Source organism: Mya arenaria, chromosome 17, assembly GCF_026914265.1.
Source record: "Mya arenaria isolate MELC-2E11 chromosome 17, ASM2691426v1".
Taxonomy (NCBI): Eukaryota; Metazoa; Mollusca; class Bivalvia; order Myida; family Myidae; genus Mya; species Mya arenaria.
The window spans coordinates 35,926,306-35,950,948 of NC_069138.1; the positions used below are offsets into that span (position 1 = coordinate 35,926,306).

The window sequence follows — 24,643 nt, forward strand, 5'->3', positions numbered from 1 at the left end:
ACCAGATTTTCTAAGTCGAATAATAAAGGGTCATTATTTGCATTAAATGCAAACTAGAGTTATCTAACTTGGTTAATTAGGAAGGTTGGATGGTTGAGTACCATTGTATAAAGTCTTAATGCAATACATCAAGTAGTTGCTGAGATATTAACCTGTGTGTGCTTACATGCAAAACCTTAACCAGATTTTCTAAGTCGTATAATAAAGGGTCATTATTTGCATTAAATGCAAACTAGAGTTATCTAACTTGGTTAATTAGGAAGGTTGGATGGTTGAGTACCATTGTATAAAGTCTTAATGCAATACATCAAGTAGTTGCTGAGATATTAACCTGTGTGTGCTTACATGCAAAACCTTAACCAGATTTTCTAAGTCGAATAATAAAGGGTCATTATTTGCATTAAATGCAAACTAGAGTTATCTAACTTGGTTAATTAGGAAGGTTGGATGGTTGAGTACCATTGTATAAAGTCTTAATGCAATACATCAAGTAGTTGCTGAGATATTAACCTATGTGTGCTTACATGCAAAACCTTAACCAGATTTTCTAAGTCAAATAATAAATGCCCATTATGTGCATTAAATTCAAATAAGTGTTATCTAACTTCATTAAGTTAGTAGGTTAGATAGTTAGGAATACATAACTAAAGTTTCAATACAATACATGATGTATTTACTGAGATAATGACTTAAAGGTGCTTACATTCAAAACATTAACCAAGGTGTGATGCTGACGCCGATGCTTGGGTGAGTAGTATAGCTCTCCTTATTCTTCGAATAGTCGAGCTAAAAACACTGCAGCAAGCAATATTGATAGTCTTATTTAAACATCTGATACCTCAACTGTGAAAGAAAAATAATAATTACAAACCTAGTTTTTTTTCTACCCCTTTCTCTCCCAACTCTCCATTTCCACACATACTTTCTGAACATTCCACCAATGTTGGACTTAACAAGCAGGCTGAAGCCACTTTACTGGAACTTTCAATGTCAATGGTTTCTGAAAGAAAAGTACCGTCATACACCATCTCAACAATAGAAACAGTCTTATTTCTAAAATGTTGGAGGATACACATCTATACAGGATGGATTAATTTTACCTTTGATTGAAATAAGAGGATCAGACAGCTCCTTTACTACTCACCAGAGATACATACATGTAGCTAAAAGCAGTTTTTTTAAAATGGGATTAGCAAGGGTATTTTGCACTTATCTGTAAAAAGATGTTATGTGTCTTAGTTGTTTTATAAAATTGATAGTCTCTTATAACTCTTCCTATAGTGGCAATGCACTTGTATGTATTGTTTGTTGAATATACTTTTATTCATGAATGTACAATGCATTGATGAGACTGAAATCAGATAAAATACATAGCTATTTTATTCTGTGACGATGTGATCTGGGCCCATATTCACTAATATCGAGTCTGAATTTGAGACTCAGGCTCAGAAAAGTGAAATTTTAAATATTAGAAAACATCTTTAAGGGACTAGACACCAGATGATACCATGGCATCAAACTGCTTATGACACATGCATATTTCACAGATTTTGCACATCATTCCAATTTGAAATTTACTTGGGATATCTACCATGTAAATCCCAGTAAGTATTTCCCCAAAATTGGCAACGGAATATTTATCTGTTCTCATAATCAGATATTATTTTAACTGGGAAACCATTATGTGCTATTTCTAAATGGAAAAACTGATAAGACAGCAAAATAAGTGTTGCGTCTATTCTTATTAAATGATGTATAATCGGCCTATTACTAGCCCGCATTAACAATTCTAAGCTTATTTAAAGGAAATACTGAATTTGACAATTTTTGGACCATCTGGGGTCTAGTCCCTCCAATATAACTATTTTTGACAAAGTTGAGGAACTGATTGTAGAAGAGTTTAAATTTAACAGATACAGGAATTTTTAGAATAATTGCTATAACAAGAGCTATTTTACAGTTAAATCAAAAAATATACATTGCAAAATCTGTGTCTCAGACTCAAGTTGTTAGTGAATATAAATATAATCCCTGCAGATCCAGCATAATACTTCTTTAAAATATTTCCCTCATATTCTGGCCAGTTTTTTATTGAGAAAAACATTTTATTGGCCCTTGTTTCACTTAGTGTGCATTACTATTAATTCTAAACCCAGCCCATGAACATCCTGAAAAGGACTGGTGAGCTAAAAGGGATATTTAAAATCTTCCATCCTACATATTCTTAGTTTATCAAGGAGCATAACTCAGGAAATAGTTTGGTCAGTTATCGAACATGCTTAAAGGCAAATAGGAACCCTTGTATCAGCTGTAAATGATGCTTAAAGCTGCACGCACTGAACATTTTGACAACTTTTTTTTGGACTTGGAACAAGCCAATTTTTGTGAAAATGCATGGAAACCAGTTATATAAGACTGCTGACAAAAAATTAGCTGGCAGATTTATATATTTAAGTTCAAAAATTGATATTTACACCAAAATTTGCTCTTTCCAAGACAAAAAAAAGTTGTAAAAAACGGTATTTCTTGCATACCGGACGTGTGTTTCCAGTTATGTGACCAGTGCTGGAAACACCCGTCTCACACCCCCCATGTAAGATGAGTCACGCTCGACAATGCGCCACTTCTTATTTCTTTTATTGTATGGTTTATGAAAAGTGTATTATGCCATTTCAATAAAGCACAATTAAATATACAAGTATGCAAGACTTTTAATTATAATTGAAAATAGATTATCGTAAAAACATGATTTTTAGGGGAACTATTTGACGTCAATAGTGATTTGAAATTACTGCGCTTTATGACGTCAGTAAACAACGTCGCATACGCTTTTTGGTGAAATGTACAAAAGTGTGATTTCTACATCAATTTCCCCACAAATTGATATTAAATTTTAGATATGCAAGAAAAAATATCAATCATGTTTTCTGGTCCGAATTGAAAAAATCTGACCCTCTGGCACGCTGCGTGGCCAGTATCTCAGCAAGCCTAGTTACCAGCGTACTCTGATTTTTCTATCCGTACCGGAAACACATGATAGATACTTATAATCTGTGAGAGTGCAGCTTTAAAAGGTGAAGAATGAGATAGTTTTTTACCTTTTTTGGTGAATTCAAGCATAATTCTTTTCTTTCTAAAATTAAGCATGATTCTTTCCAGGCTCCAAAATATACCTGAAAACAAAAACACACATTCAAAGTAAACGCCTTCTTGACAAACTGTGACATAGTATTTCACATGTGATTCCAGAAGTTTGGTTATATCGTTATCGGCTTTCCAACCTCAAAACAGTAACTAACAGAATCATTGTCACTTTCTGTATGTGAATATGGGATTTTAACTTAGTCTTTCTAGTTTATTCTATATTTAGGTTAAAAAACAGTATTGAAACTTACTAATTTTTGTTTTTAATACGGGATTCCAGTGATGAGATTATAATCGGCAATCTGACCTCCAAACAACCGAAATCCTTTTCTTTTTCTGTGTATATATGATAATAAAGGTTTACTAAAGTATAAATACTTCATTTATTTAAGCTTAAGAACACCTCAAACCTTACTTAAATTTAGTTATTTTAGTATTTCCGGTAGATTTTGGTAGATTCTGGTAAACAGGGGGGTTCCGGTAATTCTATGGACCGCTGTGACATGACTCTAACAGAAGATCATACATTTACAGAAATTTGACAAGATTACCTTGGAAAATTTAATCTTCTTGCAACATCGAATGGCTTATGTGTAATCCATATAGCAGACCTCAAGCTGTAATCTGATGAAAAAGGAAAAAAAAACATACACATATTAAAATATATCGCCACAAGAAATTCAAGACATCTGATTTTTTAGAGTAAATTTTTTTCTCCCGCTAGATGATAGTATATAAATATTGCATGGCGTCTAGTGTGACAGTAGTCTAAAAGTGAAACAAAGACAGTATTGATAAATTGATAAATATCATTTAACAATCATATATGTACCAACTTACCGGTAAATAAGAATATACATGTACCAGTTAATATAAAAATCTATGATAGAAGAGACACAAAAATCTAAAATTTCTATTTCATAAAACCTGAAACTGTTTTATGACATTATACTAAGGCCAGAAAAAATAATCACTATATGAACATATGATCTTGTTTACTCCTTGCACAATTGAAGATAATAACTGATGTAATGGTATAACAAAATATATATCAGATGACATACTTGAGAAACCCAAAATGACTATTTTTTAGACATGCATGCAAAATGTATGTGACAGTATCATGTGACTGTATCATGAAAACCAAAACCATACTGTCAGTGTGTTGCAGTATGAGATTGCCCATGATGGGTATATGAGAATAAAACATGAGCACCCGGTTATACGGCAGACATGCCTTCTTGCTATTGATCAACTATTATGAAAGCCGTAAAGCTTAGTATGGTCAATATTGAAAACTCATCACTGCGGGGATTATGGCGGGCTTGATGGTGCAATTAACATGTGTCTGTAATTAGCCTTGCCACAGGAAGGCATGTCTGGCCCAACAAGCGAAAAAGGCCTGGCGGAAACCCTGACATTATTACTGACAAATGTTACATGTGAGAACACAATATATATGTACAATACAACATATTCTTAAATATTTAATTGATTAAGAATTATCGTGATAAATTATTATACATGTATGGTTTATATGACAAGCTACCTTAATGAGCCTAAAACATGACTTGTCTAATGCTTTTGTAAAAATCCTAAGGGGGCATAAATTTGTAACCAGTTTTTGTAAAATGTAATTTGTGTTTTCCCCCTTGTGGTTCATGCTTCATTATAACGCATTAGCTAAAAACTTCTACGCATGAAATGCAGGGTTCGTATAACGCAATTATTTGCGCAGCCAATATAAACATATAGGGAAAACCCAGCAAATATGTTACAAATAGGAATAAAGACATATAGGGAAAAGGTTTTAGTGGCACTCTTGTGTTGGATCAAGTGTCATTAATAAAACAAACCAACTTTTGGATTGTTTTATTAATGACACTTCACATCATTCATTTATTAAGTGGCGTTTATAACAAAATTATTGAAATCTTTATGAAAATGCAGACTTGAAACAATCTAGATCTGTCAATCAATATAAAATTTTCCAGTTAAGTAACAATGAAGTTAAAGTCAATGTTAAGAAACAAGCATGTAATAAAATAACTGTATTAACAAAGTATATTCAGATCAAAATCCATGTCATTATTTCAAGAGCCAGGTTCTTTATTATAAAACAACAGTTTTAGTAGCATGAATCTTTAAACAGGTATGTTTATACAATTGTTGATGTACATGTACCCAGTATAAAAATGTTCAAATATGCATTATTTTTTTCAAATTGCACAGACATATAAAGATCATGCTACAAATTGACATTATATTTATAAACCTAATATAAACATAATAACTAAAATGAAAATAAAATATATTGAAAAATATGATACATAACATTGTTAACTTAATTAAATAAAAGGCATGGCGTAATTACGAAACAAGAGTTTTAAGTTTATTATACTGATCGCTTTAACGTTGTTGATTTTTCATTTTTTCCAAGACTAATTGTTGTACTTGGATTGGAATCCAGAAAATAAATATTTTCATAACTATAATGGTTGATACCCAGTGATCATTATGATTATATTGTATGACGAATTTTAAAAGCAGGAAAAGTTGCTGGATGCATGGGAAGTTTTAAATTCCACTTGCCTTCTTTTTCAAGACAAACAGGCACTTTTTCTGTTAATTGTTATTAATAGAACTGCCGGACTGTTTTTTAAGAAGTATATTAACAGCATCACAGACCAAGAAAACTATAAACCATAGGTCTGTGAGTTGACGAAATTTTTTGGTTTAACAATACATCATACCTGTTTGATTCTTTTAAATTGAGATTATTTGTTTCCAAAAGTTTAATTAGGTTAGACAGTAGCAGCTGCTGGTCGATATTATTGACGCTAGGTCAATATATAAATAAAGCATTTCTGTTTAGCCTAAGTCACACATTCAGGATTTTTACTGCCGTCCTTGATAGGACCATTCCCGATTAAAACGTGTCAAAAGTCTGATCAAGATCCTGTGATTCGTGGCTGGAATTTCAAACTTTTATTAAAATTTGTAAAAACATTTATTTAATTACGACAACATATTGTTCAGGAGGCGTCCCGATCCAGCCGTTTCCAGCAGAATTCATCCCGATTATCCCATTCTCAATCCGATTCTGATCCGATTTGTATCTTTGTCATGGTAAAAAACGACCGAATCTGTCACGACATAGTCACGATTGTAATCCGACTAGACAAAATCGGCTGTGTTTCCCGAATGTTACGGGACGCACCTAACTGTCGGGAGTGCTTGGCCGACCTCTCCGGACCATTCCCGATCTGTAGGACTCTGTTACGAACATATACGACTGCGTTCAGACAATGATAGGACATTCCAGATCATTGAGGATTGTAATCCGACTTTTTCGCTTTTCGTGTCGTAGCGCTGTCTATTCTCAAACGGGAGCCATAATCGGCACTGTGTGAACGCCGCATTAAGAAGTCATTATATTGATAACATATATGTAGCTTAGACCTTTTAAGCAATATTTCATTTGTAAAACAGCCTCCCAAATATAATGTTATTATATTCATTATTCTTCTACTCTTTATAACAGGTTTATTTCAATTAACATTTATGTCTGTCATTATACAACAGACTCCTGCCAGAGGTAAGTACTTGTCCCTCGTTAAGTGCATGACAAATGGATTAGCATGTTTTATTGATACACAGGCACAGCTACTGATGCTTCAAGTTAAGTCAACCCGAAAAGATAGAGGTTTATTTTAAAGACAGCATTATGCAAGGCTCTAATGAACTTAAAACAAGAGGTCCATAATTGCTCACCTGAGTAAAAGTGTTTGAACTTTGTAATCAATATAGCTTGATATTTGTTCTCAAATCTGTACAAATGGTCCAAATTTCAAAACAGTAGCTTCAAAAATAAGAAAGTAGGTCAAAAGGTCACCTGATAATGTCAATATTGATATTTGTACACATGGTTGAAATTTCATAACAGAAGCTTCAAAATTTAAAAAAGGTCAAAAAGTTACAGTTAAGGTCATCCAAGCATATAGCTTTGATATGGTCAAAATGTCATAGCTGAAGCTTAAAAAAGAAAGGTCAAAAGGTCACAGTCAAGGTCATTTGAAGATGACTTTTTTTTTTCAAAACTGTACACACAGTTCATATTTCATTACTGCAGCTTGAAAAATAACATAGTACGTCAAAAGGTCACAGTCAAGATCATCCAAGACAACACTGATATTTGTTTAAAAAAACTTTACACAGTCACATGACCAAAATTTCATTGCTGTAACTTCAAAAACGAGAAAATAGGTCAAAAGGTTACAGTCAAGGTCATCAATGCACAACATAATGTCATTGATATTTGTTTTTAAAATTGAGAACATGGTTCAAATTTGTTTGATGTAGTTTCAAATAAAAGTAAGTAGATACATACAAATTATACCGATATTCATTTTGTACCGATTTTAAATAATACTGCAATGATTCTTAATCAACAAACAAACATTTAATATAACCATTTTACACATTATATTTGTTTTAAATATTGTTCTAATAAACAATGAGGTCTGATAAACGTTAAATAAAATATTTATGTTCTAATTTTCAATCTGTCACGAACATGTACATATCATATGACAACATGTACATTGTTAACAATTACATGAAGAAAGAACTAAAACTTATTTAATTGGCAAAACATGTCTGCATATGGTTATACTGTAGTCCAAATAATTGAACGTTGATGGATTTTTTTTTACAATTGTTGATATGGCAAATCCTTCAGTGATTGGAAGAATACCGTTTAACACGTCTATTATTTTAGAATTAGACTACGTTATACTGTATCCCGGAAAATCTTTTTTCGACCACAACCTATTTTCGACCGCCTCCTGAAAATGGGTAAAACACTTCTATTTTGCGTCACTTCCAGTAAAAATAAGCTCCAATAGTTAACCATAACAGTAGAACTGTCAGAAAACTTCATTTGAAAAAGAATGGGAATGGTAGTGTTAAAAAACTTATAAAGTTATACTTGTAACAACACCAATTTGTCATTTTTAATTAATGCCAATTTAGACCATTCGTTTAAAATGATTTCACATGTAAAATACTTCTTTAAAATCGTGTTGTTTTTGTTTGCCAGATCTTGCATATCTACCAAAGCCTAAAACCTATGCCCTATTGTTTTCTAAGTATAGTGCACAACATTAAAAGCGCATCAAAATATGGTATGTTGCTTATTCTAAAATTAATGAAATTTATCTACAGGTAACTATATTGAATTGCATTTGGGCGCTCAGTTAACATAAAAATATACATATTGTAGCCTAGGCAGGTTATATGAGGCTCATTCAGAGTTGGACCAGTGATAACAGGGTTCATGATGGGTGAATTTATCATTGTGTATCCATGTGAAAGCCATTAGAAGGGATGATGCATTCCTTTGCCTCTCTTGTGGTGATAAGTAACTAAAAAGTGACTGTATGGCAAATATGTAAATATTTAATTACTTTTTTTTTAAATAAAATACATTAAACATTAAACAGTTTAAACAAGTTATGCAAATTAAAATAAAAAAAGATTGTGCACAAACTTTTGTTGCGAAGTATAGTTAAAGGTCATGGTCGAAAGCATGTTGTATCTAGGTCAAATACAATATGTGACAGCCAAAATTCAAAATGTAAACAACAGACGATTGAAACAGATTTTATTTTTTTGTTTTTTGAAAGATGAATGATTGCTTTAAATGGTACACACAAACATTTATTTTTTATTATCACTTATTTATGATTAAAATGTAAATAATCCTTAGGCGGTTGAAAACATGACATAAATAAAGATGTGTTTAATAGTAGGCAATAATGTTATCGTAGAAATTTAATTTTTCAAAATTGTGGCCGCGAGGATTCTCTGCGCAAGGACCGTTCGCTACTTTTTGCTGGGATGGTGGACGTCACGAGTCTGCCATAGTAAAACAAAATCGTCAAAAGACTCGTGTACGGCCATTAAGGAGGACTAACCCTAAAACGTAGTCTGCACGTCTGCATAATGCAAACTGCGCAAAACGCTGCGTTTTATACCGACCGAACGATGCATACGTATTGAAAAGATCTAAGAAGAAACCTACCTTATGTACCTTAAAGTAATAGAGCTCAAACACATTTTGCGTTGTGCGAAAACTAATGCATGTCACGGATGCCGTAAAAATTAAATACAGTATGGATTTTGATAAACGACAGTGCGGATTTAGGCAGGTGCGTGTTTACACAATTACGTCATTGATATCTGTGTAAAACACATGAGTACACCACAGCGAACAAAATTGCTGGTTTGTAAAATCTTGGAAGAGGCTTTAAGGAAAATCCAGGAGCTGGAAATGCAAGATAATTTGTGCCTGACTCTAGTACGAAGAATTTTGGGAAGACGGTATTAAATATTTCCATAATTTTATGCATTATTTAACTATTGATGCTTGCAAATCATTTTTTTCAGCAAAGCACATCCATTTCACAGTGATTTGGTGGGAATGAGCTGAATTTTGACCTTTACAAAATTTATTGACATTTAACCTAAACTAACCTAAACAAGTTAAACAAATGACAATTGGCTTTATAATGGTAGTCCTAGTTGGGCCTCATGTTCTACAGCACTGTAGTTTATCAAATGACCATATATCTTTATACTGGTAGTCATAGCTGGGGGACACGTTCTAAAGCACTGTAGTTTATCAAATCACCATATATCTTTATACAGGTGGTAATAGCTTTGGGACACGTTCTAAAGCACTGTAGTTTATCAAATGACCATATATCTTTTAACAGGTAGTCATAGCTCGGGGACACGTTCTAAAGCACTGTAGTTTATCAAATGACCATATATCTTTATACAGGTAGTCATAGCTTGGGGACACGTTCTAAAGCACTGTAGTTTATCAAATGACCATATATCTTTATACTGGTAGTAATAGTATTGGGACACGTTCTAAAGCTCTGTAGTTTATCAAATGACCATATATCTTTATACAGGTAGTCATAGCTCGAGGACACGTTCTAAAGCACTGTAGTTTATCAAATGACCATATATCGTTATACTGGTAGTAATAGCTTTGGGACACGTTCTAAAGCACTGTAGTTTATCAAATGACAATATATCTTTATACTGGTGATCATAGGTGGGGGACACATTCTAAAGCACTAGATTATCAAATGACCATATATCTTTATACTGGTAGTAATAGCTTTGGGATACGTTCTAAAGCACTGTAGTTTATCAAATGACCATATATCTTTATACTGGTAGTCATAGCTGGGGGACACGTTCTAAAGCACTGTAGTTTATCAAATGACCATATATCTTTATACAGGTATTCATAGCTGTGGGACACGTTCTAAAGCACTGTAGTTTATCAAATGACCATATATCTTTATACTGGTAGTCATAGCTGGGGGACACGTTCTAAAGCACTGTAGTTTATCAAATCACCATATATCTTTATACAGGTGGTAATAGCTTTGGGACACGTTCTAAAGCACTGTAGTTTATCAAATGACCATATATCTTTTAACAGGTTGTCATAGCTCGGGGACACGTTCTAAAGCACTGTAGTTTATCAAATGACCATATATCTTTATACAGGTAGTCATAGCTCGGGGACACGTTCTAAAGCACTGTAGTTTATCAAATGACCATATATCTTTATACTGGTAGTAATAGTATTGGGACACATTCTAAAGCTCTGTAGTTTATCAAATGACCATATATCTTTATACAGGTAGTCATAGCTCGAGGACACGTTCTAAAGCATTGTAGTTTATCAAATGACCATATATCGTTATACTGGTAGTAATAGCTTTGGGACACGTTCTAAAGCACTGTAGTTTATCAAATGACAATATATCTTTATACTGGTGATCATAGGTGGGGGACACATTCTAAAGCATTGTAGATTATCAAATGACCATATATCTTTATACTGGTAGTAATAGCTTTGGGATACGTTCTAAAGCACTGTAGTTTATCAAATGACCATATATCTTTATACTGGTAGTCATAGCTGGGGGACACGTTCTAAAGCACTGTAGTTTATCAAATGACCATATATCTTTATACAGGTATTCATAGCTGTGGGACACGTTCTAAAGCACTGTAGTTTATCAAATGACCATATATCTTTATACTGGTAGTCATAGCTCGGGGACAGGTTCTAAAGCACTGTAGTTTATCAAATCACCATATATCTTTATACAGGTGGTAATAGCTTTGGGACACGTTCTAAAGCACTGTAGTTTATCAAATGACCATATATCTTTTAACAGGTAGTCATAGCTCGGGGACACGTTCTAAAGCACTGTAGTTTATCAAATGACCATATATCTTTATACAGGTAGTCATAGCTCGGGGACACGTTCTAAAGCACTGTAGTTTATCAAATGACCATATATCTTTATACTGGTAGTAATAGTATTGGGACACATTCTAAAGCTCTGTAGTTTATCAAATGACCATATATCTTTATACAGGTAGTCATAGCTCGAGGACACGTTCTAAAGCACTGTAGTTTATCAAATGACCATATATCGTTATAAATACTGGTAGTAATAGCTTTGGGACACGTTCTAAAGCACTGTAGTTTATCAAATGACAATATATCTTTATACTGGTGATCATAGGTGGGGGACACATTCTAAAGCACTGTAGATTATCAAATGACCATATATCTTTATACTGGTAGTAATAGCTTTAGGATACGTTCTAAAGCACTGTAGTTTATCAAATGACCATATATCTTTATACTGGTAGTCATAGCTGGGGGACACGTTCTAAAGCACTGTAGTTTATCAAATGACCATATATCTTTATACAGGTAGTCATAGCTGTGGGACACGTTCTAAAGCACTGTAGTTTATCAAATGACCATATATCTTTATACTAGTAGTCATAGCTGGGGGACACGTTCTAAAGCACTGTAGTTTATCAAATGACCATATATCTTTATACAGGTAGTAATAGCTTTGGGACACGTTCTAAAGCACTGTAGTTTATCAAATGACCATATATCTTTTAACAGGTAGTCATAGCTCGGGGACACGTTCTAAAGCACTGTAGTTTATCAAATCACCATATATCTTTATACTGGTAGTCATAGCTGGGGGACACGTTCTAAAGCACTGTAGTTTATTAAATGACCATATATCTTTATACAGGTAGTCATAGCTGGGGGACACGTTCTAAAGCACTGTAGTTTATCAAATCACCATATATCTTTATACAGGTAGTCATAGCTCGGGGACACATTCTAAAGCACTGTAGTTTATCAAATGAGCATATATCTTTATACTGGTAGTAATAGCATTTGGACACGTTCTAAAGCACTGTAGTTTATCAAATGACCATATATCTTTATACTGGTAGTCATAGCTGGGGGACACGTTCTAAAGCACTGTAGTTTATCAAATCACCATATATCTTTATACAGGTAGTCAAAGCTGGGGGACACGTTCTAAAGCACTGTAGTTTATCAAATGACCATATATCTTTATACTGGTAGTCATAGCTAGGGAGCACGTTCTAAAGCACTGTAGTTTATCAAATGACCATATATCTTTATACTGGTAGTAAAAGCTTTGGGACACGTTCTAAAGCACTAGTTTATCAAATGACCATATATCTTTATACGGGTAGTCATAGCTCGAGGACACGTTCTAAAGCACTGTAGTTTATCAAATCACCATATATCTTTATACGGGTAGTCATAGCTGGGGGACACGTTCTAAAGCACTGTAGTTTATCAAATGACCATATATCTTTATACAGGTAGTCATAGCTGGGGGACACGTTCTAAAGCACTGTAGTTTATCAAATGACCATATGTCTTTATACAGGTAGTCATAGCTGGGGGACACGTTCTAAAGCACTGTAGTTTATCAAATCACCATATATCTTTATACTGGTAGTCATAGCTGGGGGACACGTTCTAAAGCACTGTAGTTTATCAAATGACCATATATCTTTATACAGGTAGTCATAGCTTTGGGACACGTTCTAAGCACTGTAGTTTATCAAATGACCATATATCTTTATACTGGTAGTCATAGCTGGGGGACACGTTCTAAAGCACTGTAGTTTATCAAATGACCATATATCTCTATACTAGTTATCATAGCTTTGGGACACGTTCTAAAGCACTGTAGTTTAACAGATGACTGTATATACTCCGGTACATATCTATACCTAACACTGGTTTATATGGCAGGAAGTATATTGTCTTCAGCTGTGTTCTTATTCCACTGACCATACACATTTATATTAGAGATTTTGACTGGACTTTAACTTAAAAGTTGTGTTTTTTTATTAAATTCTCTTACCATATAACTCTATAAAGGTGACTTTCTCATGCACTGTAGGTCAATTGACAGATGTTCATTTTTTTAGATTTGGCCTAAAAAGACCTGTAGCAGTTAACAAGCTATTAGATGCACAATAGCACAAAATGACCACCACCACTATCACCCTAAAGTGTGTGCTTGGTGTCTGTCTACACGTGCTTGCTTCTGGAATGTTGAAGAACAAACTGTGTTGAAACGCCAACTGGTAAGACTGTGCTTTGTGTTTGTAATTTTGTATGATAAGACATTTATTGTTTCCGCCAGGCCTAAAGGAAATGTCTATGAACAAGTACAGGTCTATACACAAGTACAGGATTGAAATATAAACAACGATTTAAAGAGTATTGAGTTGATGAGTGAGAACAAAAATGATATACCCATGTACATTTACATGTTCAATAAATAGTGCATCTCATACTCTGAATAATAATTCATTTTGCTATTAGGAGTTGGTCATGGACCTTTGCCGCCCTTCATCCAGAGCCTTCCACAGAGATGGCAGATATATCGCTGCCTGGACCAACAGTTGACCATGCCGTTGAGTCCATGATATCAGTAGCAGCCATGAAAACATCTACAGAATTACATCTGCGGCCGTGCTATTAATGGATACATTCTGCACCACTTCCATGTGTAAGAATAGAACTTTCCAAGTCCTCAGCATAAGCATTTCTGTATTTAAAACGAAAAATAATTTAAAAAAAAATAAATATAGTTTTAAATAATTATATACAGGCAAAGTATAATTTGTTTCATGAATGTGTTTTTTTTTTAATTGCTGTTAAAGCAACAGTGTGCACCAGATGATCAAATTGCAAGTTTATTAAGTTTAGCAGTTATTTCATATTTTTCCATTCAAAAAGATTACTGGGTATGTCTACCTAGTAGAATTAATTTCTTATGCGTGATTGGCTAGTCGATGTTATCACATGATATAACCAAGTTAGGTGTATAGCTTTAATATACCACTTGATTGAAGTAAGCCTTCGTAGCACAGTTGATACAACACTGGACTTCAATTTGGTGACACATTTTTTTTTACATGTTTGTACTTTTTTTACAATTATGACATAAAAGCGTAACACATTCTATTAAATAATTGTCCTGAGATATGTTACAGAAAAAAAACTTTTTTAGTTCCAATCTGGTGTACAGTCCCTTTAAGGCCTTATACCGTACTTGTAGACTTATTGTTTATGATAGTCTGTTTAATCATTTTATTGTATATGGGCAACATTTTATGTAACATCACTTTATGTAAAAAGTAAGCCTTCGTAGCACAGTTGATACAACACTGGACTTCAATTTTGGTGACACATTTTTTTTTACATGTTTGTACTTTTTTTACAATTATGACATAAAAGCGTAACACATTCTATTAAATAATTGTCCTGAGATATGTTACAGAAAAAAAACTTTTTTAGTGCCATCTGGTGTACAGTCCCTTTAAGGCCTTATACCGTACTTGTAGACTTATTGTTTATGATAGTCTGTTTAATCATTTTATTGTATATGGGCAACATTTTATGTAACATCACTTTATGTAAAAAAATTATAAAAAGTCACTGTGAATATAAACAGTTTTCAAATATGTACATTAAAATTGCAGGCTGTCAGTTTGAAACGTCTCTACTCTGACAGAAGGAAGGGAATGAATACCCAGGATTGTTCCTCAGGAAAATCTCTTCAACAGGCTGTTGTCAGTTTGCATGCTCTTTGGATGGAATTACCCTACCTTGGCTTGCAGAGAATCTGTGATATAAAAGACCTCTTTTGTGCTGCATTGTGTCATTGATTTATTGTATTTTATATGTATTATGCCACTATTGTAAAAACAAATGGGCATATGTTTTAGCATATGTTTTCAAACAGACACATTTATATTTCAAACAGACACATTTATATTTTTGAATAATTTGAAAATACATTTTGTAGGTTGACTTCACACCATGAAACATTAATGGTAGGTTATATTTGACCAGAACATGACAAGTATTGTTTTCGGAGTTTTTTGGTCGAAGGTGAAGGTAATGGCTAACAGTGGTTATTCTGCACAATGAACCTTGAATTCTTTGACCTAGGACCATTAATATTTAGTGATTGATATATCAGTCCAACTCATATGTGAAAGGGACATGATGAAATTGAGCAAGAGCTTATTAGCATTGCAAATTATTATTTGTTCATTTTTAGCTCGACTATTCGAAGAATAGGTGGGCTATACTATCATTAACAATTCTGCGTTAAAGTTTTCATTTTATGTAATAAAATCAAGAGTTTTTATCCAATGGTAATCAAACTTGGTCAGACTATTTGTCGGCATGTTATCTTGAAGATGTATGAATATGGGTCATCCCTGGTCAAATTCTAGGTCACTAGGTCACATCTTAGAGAAAATATTTCCATGTCATAAATTCAACATTTTTTTCATATCTTTATGAAACTTGGTCAGAATATTTGTCTGCATACTATCTTGAAAGTTTTTTAATATGGGTCATCCCGGGTCAAATTCTAGGTCACTAGGTCAAATCTTAGGAAAATCATTCCACATCATAAATTGAACAATTTTTGTCAAATCTTTATGAAACTTGGTCAGAATATTTGTCTGCATAATATCTTAAAAGTTCTATAATATGGGTCATCCCCGGTCAAAACCTAGGTCACAAGGTCAAATTTTAGAAGAAAGAATCCCACAGTCATAAAAATTCATTAATTTTAGTCAAATCTTTTTTAAACTTGGTCAGAATATTTGTCTACATGTTGTCTTAATCATTTGTGAATATAGGTCACCTCAGATCAAAAACTAGGTCACTAGGTCAAATCTTAGGAAATACTTTCCTGATGTCATAAAAAAAATCTATGCTTACCAAAGCTATCCATATCAGTTAATAACTAAATTCAATTGTTATTTTATAAACACACATCCCAATCATGAATTTCAGATCTAACCATATTTTTCAAAAATTTAAATTTTAATTAACTTTAAAAATATTTGTGTACATGAAATCTTAGATGATAAAGTGTGTCATCTAGGGTCAAAAACTAGGTCTCTGGGACAGATCTTTTGGAAAAGCTGATGTATTTATAAAATGTTCGTTTTTCCTCACACAAATGGAATAGTTTCTGTTGATCAGGTTATTTGTATGAATGATATCTCCGATAAATATAAATATGGGTCTTTTTGGTTAAAAATACTAGGTCATTAGCTCAAATCCTAGGTTTGCAAAATTGCATTGTCAAATAAAAAATCAAGCTTTATGCGGCGTTGCCGCGTTGGCGTCTTTTTTTTTTTTATTTTGACAGGCACATTTTTATAATCTTAACCAAATCAAACCTTGTTTTGTCACATTGTGATTCTTATTCACTTTTTTATTTGATTGTTTTATTGCTTTTTACAGGCACATATCACACTATTATTGTATTTACGTCCAATTCCAAGAGGGTAGTAGAGCGCACTGTTTTACGACAGCTCTTGTTAACCTGTAAAGTGAAACCTGGTTATAAAAATGACATGACTGTGTCATTGTGTTGGCAGGCCAGGAGGAGGGCAGCATCAAATACATCTACAAACTTAGTATACAAAGTATTATAGAATTGCTTTCGGGGCCCATAGGATCAAGGTCACTAAAACAAAAAAATATTGAAACTTAATCGCACAACAAAGGCTTAATTAATTAGGTTTGTCTGTCAATCATTGAAAACTTGTTGTTTTTTTTGCATTGCAGCATTTCATGCTTAATTTTTATTTTGTCTCTTTATTGCATATTACCTTTATCATTATTGTATTCATTTCTAAGACAAAGCAGCATATAGTTGAGGGCACTGCCCCATGACAGCTCTTGTATATCCTAAAAAGAATACAATAGTGATATACCCTGATATAGGTAGTTTTGGTACATTATCACGGTTTTAATTTTAGCTTTACTGGCCAAAGATCAGAATATCTGATGTGATGGTAATGTGTACGTAGTATGTGCTTCCTAGCGCCTGTAAACAATTGCTTGTGAACACCATACAGTCTTTAGTTATGATTGTATCTCAATAAAACAGTATTTAGATATCCAATAGAGCTCGGTTCCTTTCGAAAACCAGTCAGATCTGCCCATGCATGCCTAATGGATTATCTTGAACGTCTGTGCGACTGTAAACAATTGCTTGTGAACATGGTACAGTCTTCAGTTTTAATTGTATATAGATGAAACTTGTACAGTATTAAGATATCAATTAGAGCTTGGTTCCTTTCGAAAACCAGATCTGCCCATGCATACCTAGATTATGGGCCTCAAAAGTAAAAAAAAATGCTATTTTTAGCCAAGTCTACATGAGCGAAGTCTATTTTTAGACAAGTTTACATGTAAAGTCACAAATTCATGTGAAAAATTGTTCAAATTAGGCCCCTGGGGTCATTATTGGCCACGCCACTGGGTTCACCGGTTTGGTATACTAAATTGGGAAATGTTTGAAAATCTTTATGTCTGAAACAACTATGCAGACCCTTGTTATTTTGAATAAGGATTATTTTATTGGTCTGCTACCATGGTTGTTCAAATTATGCCCCTAGGGTCAAAACTGGCACTGCCCCCAGGGGTCACAAGTTTTTTAAGAAATATTTTCAAAATCTTCTTGTTTCAAACCACAAGGCTCATATCTTTGATATTTGTTGTGGAGCATTATATGTAGACCGTCTAGCAAAACAGTTGAAATTATGTGCCCTGGGCCGGGGCCACCATCCATTTTGTCCTTTTAAAGCTACAAAAATGAAAATTTGACCAATAGTACAGTTTTGTAGCAAATTTTATTCTCCTCAGATGACCTTTACTTGGCACATATTAGAATACTAGTAGTTCATGCAACTAATCTGCTTACAACACTTTCTGTTCTCAGATGTTAAATGTGCAACGTTTTAAGCTAACTCAAACACAAAACGTGAACAATATGTTTGTTGGCTATTACTCATACATACATGCTCTGGATCAAAAATAACCACATGAGCCATGCCACTAGAGCATAGGCACTCATGGGCCTCTTGTTTTTTTTAGAAAAAAAGCATACTGACCAACCCTATTTATTTTAGAAGTTAGCTGAAACTAAGAACTTTTTTTACCTTACTTTTATATTAGATTGTGTATTGCTAAGATTTTTGCTTAAAGCTCCATTTAAGGTAACTGTTCATCTCAAATGTAACAGCTTTTGCCTTCAAACTTTTAAAATTTCATTGAACCAGTGGGTTCATCATGATGCACATCTGTAAATGTTTCTCCCTAATATGGGCTTTTATGTATGCAAACAGAACATTGAACAATTGGCTTTCTGTGTAAAGTAAACCCTGTCCAGAACATTTGTCAAATTGCTGTGTCAGCACTTGTTTGAATGGATTTATTTTATTTTCATATTATGATTTCAAATAAAGTATTTAAAAATGTTGATTTCTTGTATGAAGTGATTACTACAATCCTTATAAGGTCAACAGGAAGCTTGAAAAAGTATCTGTTACATGTATTAAGGCATGATTAAAATCATTTTTCCATTTTGCAAAAAGCAGATGGTTAATTTATACCACCTTCAGGTAGTCATGATGAACTCTTCAAAGATATCCCAGGTAAAGGTAGTCACGATAAACTCTTTCAAGTTATCCCAGGTATGCATGGTCACCTCTTAAAAGATATCCCAGGTATTCATGATCACCTCTTCAAAGATATCCCAGTTATTCATGATCACCTCTTCAAAGATATCCCAGTTATTCATGATCACCTCTTCAAAGATATCTATCCCAGGTAGTCATGATCACCTCTTCAAAGATATCTATCCCAGATAGTCATGATCACCTCTTCACAAAGATATCCCAGGCAGTCATGATCAACTCTTCAAAGATATCTCAGGTATTCATGATCACCTCTTCAAAGATATCCTAGGTAGTCATGATCAACTCTTTAAAAATATCCCAGATATTCATGATCATCACCTCTTCAAAAATATCTCAGGTATTCATGATCACCTCTTCAAAGATATCCTAGGTAGTCATGATCAACTCTTTAAAAATATCCCAGATATTCATGATCACCTCTTCAAAGATATCCCAGGTAGTCATGATCACCTCTTCAAAGATATCCCAGGTAGTCATGATCAACTATTAAAAGATATCCCAGATATTCATGATCACCTCTAAAAGATATCCCAGGTAGTCATGATCCCCTCTTCACAGATATCCCAGGTAGTCATGATCAACTCTTAAAAAATATCCCAGATATTCATGATCCCCTCTTCAAAGATATCCCAGGTAGTAATGATCAACTCTTAAAAGATAACCCAGGTAGTCATGATCAACTCTTTAAAGATTTCCCTTTGTAACCATGCAGTTGTTGCAAGCATACTTTAAAGCCCTGGTGAAGGGGAGATCAATGCAAACTGAACATGGATGGTTTGTGTGGAAATGAGCCCACTTTTTTGGTAGAAAGTTCTATGTGATTAGTTAAACAACAGGTCAAATTGCAGATGATGTTAGCAAAATGATGCATGAAGTTAAATGACAGGCCATAGCTGTCAGACTTGAAAGGAAATTCACTTGGTGGTTTAAGCGTGAACAAAAGCCAAGATCAATCAATGCTTCAGACCCTTGATCTATGTATTCTAGGGTGATTTGCAAACAAAAGTGTATAATAGTTACTGTGTACTTTCAGGAGAATTAATTTGTGGCACAGTTCACATAAGTTCCGCTTATGTTGATTTTTCCATGCAGATAAGTAACCATACTTGTATGAAAAATTATTTCTCAATTTCACCAAGCATAGAAAACTACCAACAATGGAAGTGTTTTTTGTCACAGACTCAATCATGTCATCTAAAATCCACACAATTCTTTCATATTTTTTCAATCTTCTCTTCAACTTTGGCCCATTTCAGATGAACTTTTTTCAAAGCACAGTAAAAAAGACCTTTATCATATAGTTTCTTGTAATTCCTCAGGTGAATCCAATCCGTTTAACTAGTAGTTGCTTCACATAATCCAACCTATTTTTGTATATCTTCTTAATCCAATGTTCTTGTAACTCCTCAGGTGAATCCAATTGTTGAGCTAGTAGTTTTCTTCACATAAACCTATTCTTGTAGATCACTTTCTTAATCCAATGTGACCTTTTTTCTCTAATTCCATGTCTTCATTAAACCAAAAGTTACCTATTTCTTAACACATCCAGTGAAGACTTTCTTTTAAGTCTTTACTGATTCTAACCACATTTCTTACACTTGTATAGATCCTGAGTTTTATCTGTAGACTTCAAATCAAACAACTTTTTTTTCATAGTTTTCCAAACATAACATGACCTCTTTGCTCCTCAAGTGTATCCAGGTGAACATCCAATTTCAAGTCATGATTCCAGGTGATCAGTTGATAAACTGCATTGCTTAAGATTTAGAACTTCACATCAGCTGTCACCGCCATAACTACTCATATGAAGCATTGAAGGCTGGGGCGTAGCCAGCATTATGCACTTACGCATGTGTGTAACATCAATTTGAAAAATGAAAAAATAAATATGGCAAAAAATGGCATCAAATTCAAGGGCTAAGCTAAATATTGATATCAGAATAAAGGGAAGATCAGCTATAGTAAGCATTTTTTCTCTGTGTTGGATAGCTTACTGAGCCTAAATCAATCACTTGGTTACTACAAGGTCGGCGGCCCCGAACCTATAAATCCCTCCAAATACACATCAGTGCCCAACATGTTAGTTCTATATTTCATTTTTTTTCCTTGGGGAGCCCCCCTACAGCTACAGGGATATTCCTCCTTCAACACCATCCCCCTTTCGTGCGTAACATTCAGTAAAGCCTGACTACGCATCTGGAAGGCATATACCAAGTAAACTGAATGCAGTACTTAAAAGTGACTCGCTTTTGTTTTTGGACCAAATATTAGTTTTCCCGGTAATGCATCTGAAAAAAACTATTTTTATCATTTTTTTATGTTATGAATAATGCAGAAAAAAATCCAGTGCATAAAAATTTATTTTGGTTTTTGTGGGGTTCAAACCCACGCCAGGAAAAACCAAGTAAACAGTAAAAAAAACAGCCGGCTAGTCAACACAGCCACCGGGACTTTAACAAAAATGGTGGATATGTTGGCCCCTTAAGGAAACATTCATTATATCACATGATACATTGTCAATCAACCAATCAAACAACACATCAGCCGTAATTAATTTTGAATACACGTTTGAAATTGTGGTCTTCAACATTATTTTGCTAAAGGGTTCCAGCTTTTGCTATTTTTGTTTTAACACTCCTTTCCTTATGATTTAACACTTAACAAATTATGTGTCCCCAAGCTATTACTACCAGAATAGAGATATATGGTCATTTATAAACTACAGTGCTTAGAACGTGTCCCCAAGCTATTACTACCAGTATAGAGATATATGGTCATTTGATAAACTACAGTGCTTTAGAACGTGTCCCCAGCTATGACCACCAGTAGAGATATATGGTCATTTGATAAACTACAGTGCTTTAGAACGTGTCCCCCAGCTATGCCTACCAGTATAAGGATATATGTCATTTGATAAACTACAGTGCTTTAGAACGTGTCCCCAGCTATGACTACCAGTATAGAGATATATGGTCATTTGATAAACTACAGTGCTTTAGAACGTGTCCCAAGCTATACTACCAGTATAAGATATATGTCATTTGATAAACTACAGTGCTTTAGAACGTGTCCCCCAGCTATGACCACCAGCATAGAGATATATGGTCATTTGATAAACTACAGTGCTTTAGAACGTGCCCTAAGCTTGACTACCAGTATAAAGATATATGGTCATTTGATAAACTACAGTGCTTTAGAACGTGTCCCCCAGCTATGATCACCAGCATAGAGATATATGGTCATTTGATAAACTACAGTGCTTTAGAACGTGTACCCAGCTATGACCACCAGTATAGAGATATATGGTCATTTGATAAACTACAGTGCTTTAGAACGTGTACCCAGCTATGACCACCAGTATAGAGATATATGGTCATTTGATAAACTACAGTGCTTTAGAACGTGTCCCCAGCTATGACCACCAGTATAGAGATATATGGTCATTTGATAAACTACAGTGCTTTAGAACGTGTACCCAGCTATGACCACCAGTATAGAGATATATGGTCATTTGATAAACTACAGTGCTTTAGAACGTGTCCCCCAGCTATGACCACCAGTATAGAGATATATGGTCATTTGATAAACTACAGTGCTTTAAACGTGTCCCCACTATGACCACCAGCATAGAGATATATGGTCATTTGATAAACTACAGTGCTTTAGAACGTGTCCCCAGCTATGACCACCAGTATAGAGATATATGGTCATTTGATAAACTACAGTGCTTTAGAACGTGTCCCCCAGCTATGATCACCAGTATAAAGATATATGGTGATTTGATAAACTACAGTGCTTTAGAACGTGTCCCCCAGCTATGACTACCTGTATAAAGATATATGGTCATTTGATAAACTACAGTGCTTTAGAACGTGATCCCCAGCTATGATCACCAGTATAGATATATGGTCATTTGATAAACTACAGTGCTTTAGAACGTGTTCCCCAGCTATGATCACCAGTATAGAGATATATGGTCATTTGATAAACTATAGTGCTTTAGAACGTGTCCCCGAGCTATTACTACCAGTATAAAGATATATGGTCATTTGATAAACTACAGTGCTTTAGAACGTGTTCCCCAGCTATGATCACCAGTATAGAGATATATGGTCATTTGATAAACTACAGTGCTTTAGAACGTGTCCCCGAGCTATTACTACCAGTATAAAGATATATGGTCATTTGATAAACTACAGTGCTTTAGAACGTGTCCTCCAGCTATGATCACCAGTATAAAGATATATGGTCATTTGATAAACTACAGTGCTTTAGAACGTGTCCCCGAGCTATGACTACCTGTATAAAGATATATGGTCATTTGATAAACTACAGTGCTTTAGAACGTGTCCCCCAGCTATGATCACCTGTATAAAGATATATGGTCATTTGATAAACTACAGTGCTTTAGAACGTGTCCCCCAGCTATGACCACCAGTATAAAGACATATGGTCATTTGATAAACTACAGTGCTTTAGAACGTGTCCCCCAGCTATGACCACCAGTATAAAGACATATGGTCATTTGATAAACTACAGTGCTTTAGAACGTGTCCCCCAGCTATGACCACCAGTATAAAGATGTATGGTCAACTGTTAAACTACAGTGCTTTAGAACGTGTCCCCCAGCTATGACCACCAGCATAGAGATATATGGTCATTTGATAAACTACAGTGCTTTGAACGTGTTCCAAAGCAATGATTGCTACAGTCATATGATTTACAGTCAAAATACTTCAAAACGTAATGGATGTCTTAAATTTCAGTGTCAAAGTTGGATGCTTTTCATGATGAACATAAATAAAGGATTGATAGGTATTAAAATTAAAGCAATGGACCTTTGTTTACACCTTCTAAAATACTAGTTACAATAATGCGATTATAGGGAACGTTCGCCTATTCAAAAACCGTTAAAGACTCAGAAGCAGCTGTTTATATGGAGTACTAAAATACTAAATTATACTGTATTAGCTAAATCTAAATCAAAGATAAAGTACAGTGTAGATCTTCCTTTATTTCTTAATTGTTTGATTTACCCTAATTATTTCATAAAATAATCATGGGAAAATGTGGCAACTACTTACATTATTATTTTATATAAACACAATCAAAATTGAGTTCATTTTGACAAGAGAAATTTATGATAAACACTGTCAACCTTAAAACATTGTCAACCTTAATACTTTGCTGCAAAGGCAAATTTTTCTATTTACACAAATATCTATGACGTAAATAGACCATCCAAGCACCTGCTGAAATCCGCACTGTCGTTTATCTGGCAATACTACAATCCGTACTGTACCTTAGGCTAACCCACGGATTCAGTCAGCCATTGTTATTATGTTATTTCATTCGGAACACCTCGGCCAGTATCCAACAGAAATTCTCGAGGCTTGCCGGAGATGGCCGAGTTGTTACGATTGTTGTCATTATAGGCTACTAGACAAATCGGCCCATTACCTAATCGGCCCCTAGTTGAAACGGTAATCTTTTCGGCCATTCACCAATTCGG

The 24,643-nt window shown here is 34.2% G+C and overlaps 1 protein-coding gene and 1 long non-coding RNA gene across 3 annotated transcripts in view; one reads left to right on the plus strand and one right to left on the minus strand.

Annotated features, from left to right (window-relative positions):
* Window positions 1–9,361, minus strand: part of LOC128223991 (uncharacterized) — a 28,151-nt gene extending 18,790 nt beyond the window's left edge. The window contains exons 1-4 of one of the 2 annotated variants that reach the window (XM_052933554.1): window positions 9,230–9,361; window positions 3,696–3,768; window positions 3,099–3,173; window positions 872–1,000 (exon numbers count right to left, since the gene is read on the minus strand). In XM_052933554.1, the coding sequence (XP_052789514.1) occupies window positions 872–1,000; window positions 3,099–3,147 (178 nt within the window). In that variant the 5' untranslated portion in view covers window positions 3,148–3,173; window positions 3,696–3,768; window positions 9,230–9,361. The remainder of the gene's footprint in view (window positions 1–871; window positions 1,001–3,098; window positions 3,174–3,695; window positions 3,769–9,229) is intronic. The other variant, XM_052933555.1, reaches the window with a different exon arrangement.
* Window positions 9,362–9,383: 22 nt separating this feature from the next.
* Window positions 9,384–14,079, plus strand: LOC128223992 (uncharacterized). Its single transcript, XR_008259413.1, has 3 exons — window positions 9,384–9,528; window positions 13,534–13,692; window positions 13,934–14,079. It is a non-coding gene; the product is annotated as an uncharacterized LOC128223992 (long non-coding RNA).
* The last annotated feature ends 10,564 nt before the right edge of the window (window positions 14,080–24,643 follow it).